Source organism: Elgaria multicarinata, chromosome 6 (genome assembly GCF_023053635.1).
Source record: "Elgaria multicarinata webbii isolate HBS135686 ecotype San Diego chromosome 6, rElgMul1.1.pri, whole genome shotgun sequence".
Lineage (NCBI taxonomy): Eukaryota > Metazoa > Chordata > Lepidosauria > Squamata > Anguidae > Elgaria > Elgaria multicarinata.
Window position 1 is genome coordinate 41994313 of NC_086176.1, and position 9152 is coordinate 42003464.

The following is a 9152-nucleotide window of genomic DNA, read 5'->3' on the forward strand; positions in this document are numbered from 1 at the left end:
GTCCTCCTCCAAGTGCCTACTCCGATGGAAACTCTGAGGATGGCAACAAGGGAGAGGGCCTTCTCAGTGGTGGCCCCCCAAATTATGGAATGAACTCCCTGACAAGGCTCATCTGGCGCCAACATTGTTATCTTTTCGGCGCCAGGTCAAGACTTTTCTCCCAGGCATTTAACAGCATATGCTGAGTATTTAACTGACCCAAGAATAGTTGTTTTAAATGGATATTGTTGCTATTTATACTTTTACGTACTTCTTTATTGCGATCCATAAATCCATGAAAAAACAAGAATCAAACATGAAATCATACAGTTAGAGCTATTATCAACTTTTGTCTAGTACACAGTGGTTTTAAATTTTGTACATCTGTTTTTAATGTTCATTGTTTTTAACTTTTGTAAACCGCCCAGAGAGCTTCGGCAGTATATAAATATAATAAATAAATAAATAAAATAAAATAAAATCATGTGTTGGTTCCTTTTTAGGAAGAAGCATTTGGCTCCATTCCTGCCTAGCCACCCTGTCATTGCATTGCAGCAGGATAAGGACTCCAGCCCATTAGGAACAATCAGTGCTGCCCCTTGGGGGTCCAGTGCTATATTGCCCATTTCCTGGGCTTATATCAAGGTATTTGATTACTGGGATTTCCCCACCCCTTCTTTTCCAATAGACATATACAGTAATAGTCTTGGAGCTGTTTCTGATCTTAAAAATAAGGATGTGGAGATCTGCATGAATATGAAGACTAGCTTGACCATAAGAGAGGAGATGACAATGGGTAGGATCCAGAGTTGCACAAGCAGGAGGCCACTCTCGTAATGAGGCCTCCCCACCTTCTCTCCTCTGCACTGCAGCCCCCTGAAAAGGTGTTCCCAGAAAGTTGGTGGATCCTCCCAAATGGCATAGGGGGTGGGGTGCAGGATGCTGTGAAGGGACGGAGGAAGTGGCCAAATTCACTTGGGGGTACCTTGGGCAAGCTCCACGCATGCAAGATGCCCCATCTTGGTTTTTTGCTGCTTGAAGTGTTCCACCGCAGCCAACTGCACCACATGCTGTTCTGGAGGGTTCCCTGGCCTGCCAGACTAGCATTTTAGGGGTGCAGAAGCATGCAGTTGGAGAAGAGGATTGAAAGGCTTGTTGTGTAAGCAACTGTATGCTCGCACAACTCTTGGTTCAATCCAGTATATTTCCCCAGTTCATGAAGCTTTGGACACTTTGTAGGTTAAATTCTGGGGGGGGGGGCTTTAATTATGCCTACACCCACAATCTGACCAGCTAGTTACGAAGTTGCCCATGCATGCTCATTCTAGACATGGGCAAATAGGAATTTGTAAAATCGGTTTGTTGCTATATAGCAGGGGGTGGGCAACTTGTGGCCCTCCACATGTAGGCCAAACCAACACCCATTAGCCCTCACTATTAGCTATGCTGGCTGCAGCTGATGGGAATTGTAGGCCCAAACATCTGGAGAACCACATCTGGCCTACCCAGCCATGTATAATTTGAATATAAAGGCAGAGACCCTCAATGGATTTTCTGGAAGCCTATGGAAGGCATGATCTTCCTGTAGTAAATTCCATTGCGCATATTATGGCTCCCACAATCTTACAAGCAAGACTACTAAATACATTTATAAATGGACTTGTATTTCAGTATCTTGTTTTCAGCCTCCATTTAAGATAGGTAGGTTTCTTGAATGGATTTCTGAGAAGCACAGAGTTACAGAATATACTCATCAGATTGGGTTGGATAGAGCATTGTCATTCCAGTGTGGCGTTGTGGCTAAAGTGTTGGACTGGGAGTTGGGAGATACGGGTTCTAGTCCCCACTCGGCCATGGAAACCCACTGGGTGACTTTGGGCCAGTCCCAGACTCTCAGCCCAACTCACCTCACAGGGTGGTGGTTGTTGTGAGGATAAAATGGAGGGGAGGAGGATTATGTACGCCGCCTTGGGTTCCTTGGAGGAAAAAAGGCAGGATATAAATGCAATAAATAAATAAATAAACTTCCACTAACAAAAGGATATCATGGCAGAACAGGGCTTCCCTCCCATCCCCCCACCCCCAGGAATGTCCTTCCACTGGCAGAACAGAAATGCTGGACCCAACCCTTAATCTCTACGTACTGCTCCCCCTTTCAAATGGTAGAGAGACCATTGCAGGTTTCCATACAGTAACATTGTGAAACGATGGCTTTGAGAACATAGTGCCCACTTTCTAATGATGGCTTCGATAGGGTAAAAAGGAAGTAAGGTGTTGAACCTGGGCAATTTTGCTCCCCCACCCTCATTTTTCATTATTATTGTTTGCTGTCTCTGCAGATGATGGGAGGAAAGGGCCTTAAACATGCATCTGAAATTGCAATATTAAATGCTAACTACATGGCAAAGAGGTTAGAGAAGCACTACAAAATCCTCTTTAGAGGAGCTAGAGGCAAGTATTCTCACCTTAAATTCTCTTCTGCTCACCGTAAAACACTCCGTAGTCCCAGTGTGCATTGGTCTGCCCCAACAATGAGGGAAGAAGATAAGTGTGTGACTAGCTTTTACCACTAGCCAAAGTAAGGCGTAGGAAGTAGTACTGCGAGAGTAACTTTTCCTTTTGGGAAAATATATCCATACAAATAAAATGAACCCTATGGCTTCCATAGCCGTTATTTCCCTGTCCAATATGCAGACTAATCCATGCCAAGCCATAGTGATGCACCACCACCACCCTTCCCCTAGTTGAAAGAAGGTAATGATGTCACTCTATTTGTTGTGAGGATCAGTCTAGAGAGGATCAGTCCAGCAGCGGCCGCAGTCAAACAGCAGCTTCTACACCCGTACGCTGCCACAAGTCTTTGTTTCCTGCCTGTCCTTTGCCAGCACAGTTAAGCATAATGTCTGAACCCAGACAAACAATGGTTAGTCTTAACTCTGGTTTAGAGAAAAAAACAAACTTAGTTGATGGAGCTAGATTGTTTCCAGCTCTAGTTCAGATCAAACACAGTTTAAGTTTCAGACAGAAACGGTGGCTAATTGAAACCAGAAGTGAACAGAGAAGAGGGGGAAGTGCATTGTGGGTTGTTGCATCTGAACGGGGCAACTGAATCATCCTAGTTCACATGGTTGCTCTTCCCTGCTACCCAGCAAAAACATGGCCGGGAAGAGCATTGGGCCAGTGGCAATCTAAATAATACAGAAAAGAAGGCATTTGTGGATGAATTTATCCTCCTAAGAGGATATTCTCAAAAGCTGGAGGAGCAGCTGTGAGCTTGTCTGTTTCCCAGTGAAATCTGGGTGTGCCCCCTCCCGTGCTGTACAAATTACGTGAGCAGTTTTAATACTCTGTGTGTGTGTGTGCACATGAATATTTTTGTTTAAAGCAAGTGTTTTGAAGAATAGAAGTAGAGGAGATGGGGGAAATAATTTTTTTTGAAGTGGCACAGACAATCCTGTTTAGCCTGGTGACTTATAAATGGAAGCAATTATACTGAATACTTTACAATGACCAACTGAATGTTAATGTACAGAACAAAGGCCACTGGGTTATCAGTGTCTACTAAAATAATAATAAAGCTACCTTGAAGATGTATTTCATTCTTCTAAAAATATAAACCCATATATAAAACTTTGTTCACATTCAGGTTATGTAGCTCATGAATTTATTTTGGACACCCGACCTTTCAAGAAAACAGCAAATATTGAAGCTGTGGATGTTGCTAAGCGGCTTCAGGATTATGGTGAGACATCAAATAGACGGGGTCCTGCCCCCTTGCATTTTGCCGCAATTTGAAAGTGCTTATTTGGATGTCACAAACCTGACAAGTTGCAGCAATGTGCTTTGGATTTTAATGGCTGCTACAAGACATGAAGACGTGGGGGGAGGGTTTGAGAGAAAAGTCTGCTTCTGCTAAGAACGGGCTTTCTGCCTCATGATAGGTCAGTAATTGGGCTCTGCAGATGGTCCTATGAACAGAGAAAGAATCTAAAAGGCCAGACAGCACTAACTGAGATCAGTAAACTTCATGTTTTTAAAGCGGTTTAGACCTTTTGTAAGGTCTGTTCTAAGGGTGCTCCCCGTGGTATATTTCCTGGTGTGTTTTCTGCTGTCTTTTCTGATCAATAATTAGGATTTGTGTTTGCTAGGATTCCATGCTCCAACTATGTCCTGGCCAGTGGCAGGGACTCTTATGATTGAACCAACAGAGTCTGAAGACAAGGCGGAATTAGATAGATTTTGTGATGCGATGATCAGCATTCGACAAGAAATTGCTGATATAGAAGAAGGGAGAATGGACACTAGAGTTAACCCATTAAAGGTAACTTTAGGGCAGGGTTTTTAAATTGTATTTATTTCGTAACATTCAGCGTGGCTGAATTATTGTTGAAGTAATTTGTCCGCTGTGAAAGACGGCGATGGAATCTGTCTGTTGTGGAAACTGCAGACTATACTATGGAGTCCAGTGTGCTGCAGTTGAGCACAGTAAAAGAGGAGGGAAACCTAATATTAGTTCTATTTCCAGCTGTTCCACCCTATAACCTTCCATTGTAATACATTATTGCGGGGTGCCTCCATTTTTTTGAGTCAGTGGGCATATTGGGAATTTTGATGGGTGCCGTTGTTACAAAACACCCATTTTCCAGAAGGCAAAGTGGTGAGACCAAATTAAAAATCACTTGCCGAAGAAACTTACTACAAGGCAGAGGTGGGGTCTAACTCTTTTGAACTGACCATTTTCTCCTCCAGCTCTAGTTTCACAGAAGGCCCCTAAAAAGGCTCAGAAACCAGTAACTTGAGCCAAGTCACCCAGTACAAACCTGGGGGTGGTGTCTGAGCCCCAAATACTGAATCACGTATTTGCCCCCGCATAGCACAACAAAATACCCATTTCACAAAAGGCAAAATGGTGATACCCAGAGAAAAACACCCACTCACACCAAAGGAACCCCATCTCCTGGCAAAACGCAAACACACATAGGCAAAATGTTTCCCCTCGCCTAACACTGCCTCCCCCTGCCCCAAGGACACTCCGAACCAGCCCTCGGCTTACCTTTTCTTTTTGTTCTGGGCAGCTGAGCACACTTCAAAACAAAGCACAGGACTGCAGCCATGCTGCCGCTTTTTATTTTCTAACAATGCCTCGTGGGCCAAGTGAGACCCAGAGACAATCTTGGACATAAAAATAGCCCTGGAGTCCAGCAATTCACTTTGCAGCATGCTAGCCTCCCAATTGCAAAACATACAACCACCGTTGAACACATTTTTCAAAAATAAGATCAGGAGGGGCAGAGAATCTGCAGGTGCCGAGAGAGGTGCCCACAGCTACCACATTGGAGATTTCAGTGCTATAGGCAGATGGCCTCACCATTGGTCATGCTGAAGCCTCATTGTAATCAGCGGGACTTGCGTTTGTCATTAAGAACTTGTCCAATTAATTTTAAGGGGCCTTCACACATCTCTTAACTGAGGCCATGGTCACGGCTTGAGCAAATGAACTGTATTTCCTCTTCGTGCAACTGAACAAGATGTATTTTAAATGAGCCTGAAGGGTCTGACTAGCTGAACACTTTCGTGGAGCCCAATTCTTTTATTTTAAACTTCATTTTGTTGTCTTAGATGTCACCACACACCTTGACCTGCATTGCTGCTCAGAACTGGGATCGCCCGTACTCTAGAGAAGTAGCTGTTTTTCCATTAGTAAGTAATGAATTAATATTGAAAGCTTTCTTAAATATCATTTGAGCAACCACATTTTATTAGAGAAAGCATTTTCTATGGGAACATATTTCATTACAAACTTTCTGGCCAACCTTTCTTATTTTATTAAAGCTACATTAGATTTGCCAAAATGTTGAATGTCTTTCTAATTTGGGGTGTTTTTTTGAGGGCCAAACTAGACATGACAGTAACATGGTGCCAATGGGGGATTTCTCCCCCCAAAAAACACCTAGTTCAGAGGGATTTTCCTCAGGATTTCCTCTGCCTGCCTCCTGCAGTCTCCATAATTACCAGTTCTCTCAGCTGATGCTATGTGCCTTTTGGGGGGGGGGGATCTGCAAGTTAAATGCAGACACACAGGCCCTATTTACATGACCTGCTAACCCATGATAGGTAACTAGCCACACACTGGAGGTTGTTTTTCCCTTCCCCTTATCCAGGGAGTGCATGCAAATGTACCCCTATTTTTCCCTTTTGTTAACCATGAATTAACAAAGAAAACGAGCCTTGTATGTTGTACTTAGTGAACTCAGTCTTGCAGTCGAGAATAGCCTGCATCTACTCCCCTGCACCCACTTTTCAGTGTGCATGACATTCAGCTCCCCTTCTTCCTCAAGATCACTGAAGCTACTTCTAGTTTCACAGCTTACAAACTAGAAGCGCTTCAGCGATCTTTGCCAAACAGAGAGGTGGGTGTCTAGTTTCATATGAAACAGTGGGGAGGCTGGCATGGGTACGGGTGGGCAAGTTGGGGAACTTTTAAGTACACCCTTTAAAGCATGGGGAGCCCATTGGTGAGAGTATTTTTAAATGTTTTTCCCTTGATTGGGAGAGCTGTCAAACTAGAAGTGGCTTCAGCGCAAAAATGGGGCTGGTTGTTTTTTTTAAAAAAGGGGGCTCCAACCATGATTGGAGCTGCTACAGGGAGGAGGCGGGGATGAAAGGGTGCCTGTGACAGCCCTGCCAATGTGCCATTCAGTGGCAGAGCTGTCACAGCCAAGGGGGAAAGGGGCATTGGCAGCGACTTGGCCATGATCGTGAGATCACAGCCCCAATCGGGAAGAGAGGCTTGCTTCCTGATGCCCTTTACCCATAATGGGTTGGCATGTCCAGGTTCATGGGTAAAATTCATGTAACACGCTAACCCATCATGGGTTGTTCAAACAACTAACTCACGATGGTTTGATGGGTTAATGTGTCATGCCACCGAGTCACTGTTTGGCCTTTCCTCCTTAGCTGGTCTTTGATGGGAATAATATAAGCACCTTCAAACAGAGTGGCTCTTAAGACATGTGCAGTTCAATCCTATATATGTCTTCTCAGAAGTTAAGTCTCATTGGGCCAGTTTGCATGGCTTATTTAAATTGCGGTGCCTGGTTTTTTATAATCACTGCTCAAGCGCAGCTTGTCATGTCATGGCTTGTTGGAGAAGGAAACAATCCTCCAGTAACCCATGGGCTGTTGTAATGTGCCAGTGGTTTATCTTGATTGTGCAAACCTATTGTTTTCAATGGAGCTTACTCCCAGCTAAGTGTGTATAGAACTACTGGTTAAAGTGAATTGCACATGGTTCATTTTTCATTGGAATCCATCTAAGGTGGTTTAGAATTTAGACAACAGACCACCACCTTGTATTTTATGATCATTCAGAAAGAATGCTCTATGAAATCATCCTTTCCAGTACGAAACATATTACTTGGTTATATTGGGTTGGACCCAATTTAGTTATATTTACAGTAAACCCATTGAAATCCATGGGATTTAACTTAGTACTGACGAACTTAACGTCCATGGATTTCAGTGGGTTAACTGTTTATTATGAATAAATCTGTATCCAACCCCACTGTATTTGCAGGCTCTAAAAAAGTGTAAGATTATTTCTGTGAGCTCAACTGTTTTTCAGATTTACTTCTCAAAGGGTAGACTGCCACCAGTGTTACTTGACAGAATGCTTTTGAAACTAGGCGTATCAAAACCAGTTTGGGATACTCCATGGGGATCTGCTGTTCAAAGAAATTGATACTTGACCTAAGTTCCTTGTATAAGCCTAAACATGGAACTAATTTCATCTGCTTTAAGAAAAACAAACACCCAGGCTTTGGTTTATTCAATGTACCTCAACTATTGTATGCATCTAATGAAATTGGTTGTTGCCTCTTGTACATGCCACAGTATACCTGTTACTCTTCAATATACCATATATTTAAGTTACATGCTGCACATCTTTTTCTAAATACGTCTCCCTCTTGTTATTTAGCCTTTTGTGAAACCTGAAAATAAATTCTGGCCCACAATTGCTAGAATTGATGACATCTACGGAGATCAGCATCTGGTTTGTACCTGCCCACCGATGGAAGTCTACGAATCTCCTTTCTCTGAGCAGAAAAGAGCATCATCTTAGGACCAGCCTCCCCTCAAATCACCCGGTTTCTTTTGCGGTGACGGGGCTCAATCTCCCTGGCTACATTTCATTTCATGAAAATGGATGGGTTTTTCTGGCCCAGCGAGCAAACTTTATATACAGTGTATATTTTTGTAATCTCCACAATTAAATTCCTGTGCAGCTACCTGTAAATAGACTTGCATTAGGTGAAAACAAACTGACAATGCAGTGCCTCAGTTTTCCTAGCAGTCCATACTGAAGTGGCCTTGATTTAGCACTCTTTTTCTATTCAAACGAGGGCTGCTTTCCAGTGATTAAGGATTTAAACATAGAACTGTATGAAATAAACTAAAACGTTTTTATTTAAACTGCATCATGGCAATGCTCCTCAAAGTGCTCTGTGATACAGAGCAACTCCAATTTATTTTAAAGGGTCTGTTCTGTTTTATTCCTTCTGAGGCTCAGGCTGTTTGGTGACTAAATGTAGTTACTATTCACTTTGTATGAACTGAAGATGTAGGCCACAATCAGCATAGTTAGGTATGCTGAAACCCAGTACAAGAAGCTTCAATGTGTACCTCACTCTGTGTTTGATTGTGGTGGTAGACTCAGCTTGTTTATATTAATTCAGCTTATATGTATTACCTCTACCACTGATCATGTCATGAAGTATTTTCCCTTTTTTAAACTCCCAATGTTTGCATTCCAATAAAAAACAACTAGTTGACTTGATAGCTTTTGAAGACTGATTTCAAACACAGAGAGTGTGATACTTACACCCAAGTTTTTGTGAACTATTTATAGTGGTTTGCATCTTCTCCACTGTATTCTGAGCCCCTGGAAAGCATTCCCTAATCCTCGGAAAGGCCTGGGATGTGGGGCTGCTGGAGGTGAGGGGAAGGCAGAATTTGTATTTCCCCACCCCCACCCCTCAGGCTTTTCCTGAGGTTCAGGGGAACCTCAGGAGAGCTTTCCAGGGCCCAGAGGTCCAGGAATGCCCTTGTGACAGTGTAAAGTGATTATGGAATTTCTCTTTAAGCAACTACAGGTTGCTTCACCATGTGTTGCA

The 9152-nt window shown here is 43.1% G+C and overlaps 1 protein-coding gene across 1 annotated transcript in view; it reads left to right on the plus strand.

Annotated features, from left to right (window-relative positions):
* GLDC (glycine decarboxylase) overlaps positions 1 to 8815 on the plus strand; it is a 50802-nt gene extending 41987 nt beyond the window's left edge. The window contains exons 20-25 of the mRNA XM_063129272.1: positions 483 to 624; positions 2319 to 2430; positions 3626 to 3721; positions 4128 to 4300; positions 5599 to 5679; positions 7958 to 8815. Coding sequence (XP_062985342.1) covers positions 483 to 624; positions 2319 to 2430; positions 3626 to 3721; positions 4128 to 4300; positions 5599 to 5679; positions 7958 to 8101 — 748 coding nt within the window. The 3' untranslated portion in view covers positions 8102 to 8815. The remainder of the gene's footprint in view (positions 1 to 482; positions 625 to 2318; positions 2431 to 3625; positions 3722 to 4127; positions 4301 to 5598; positions 5680 to 7957) is intronic.
* The last annotated feature ends 337 nt before the right edge of the window (positions 8816 to 9152 follow it).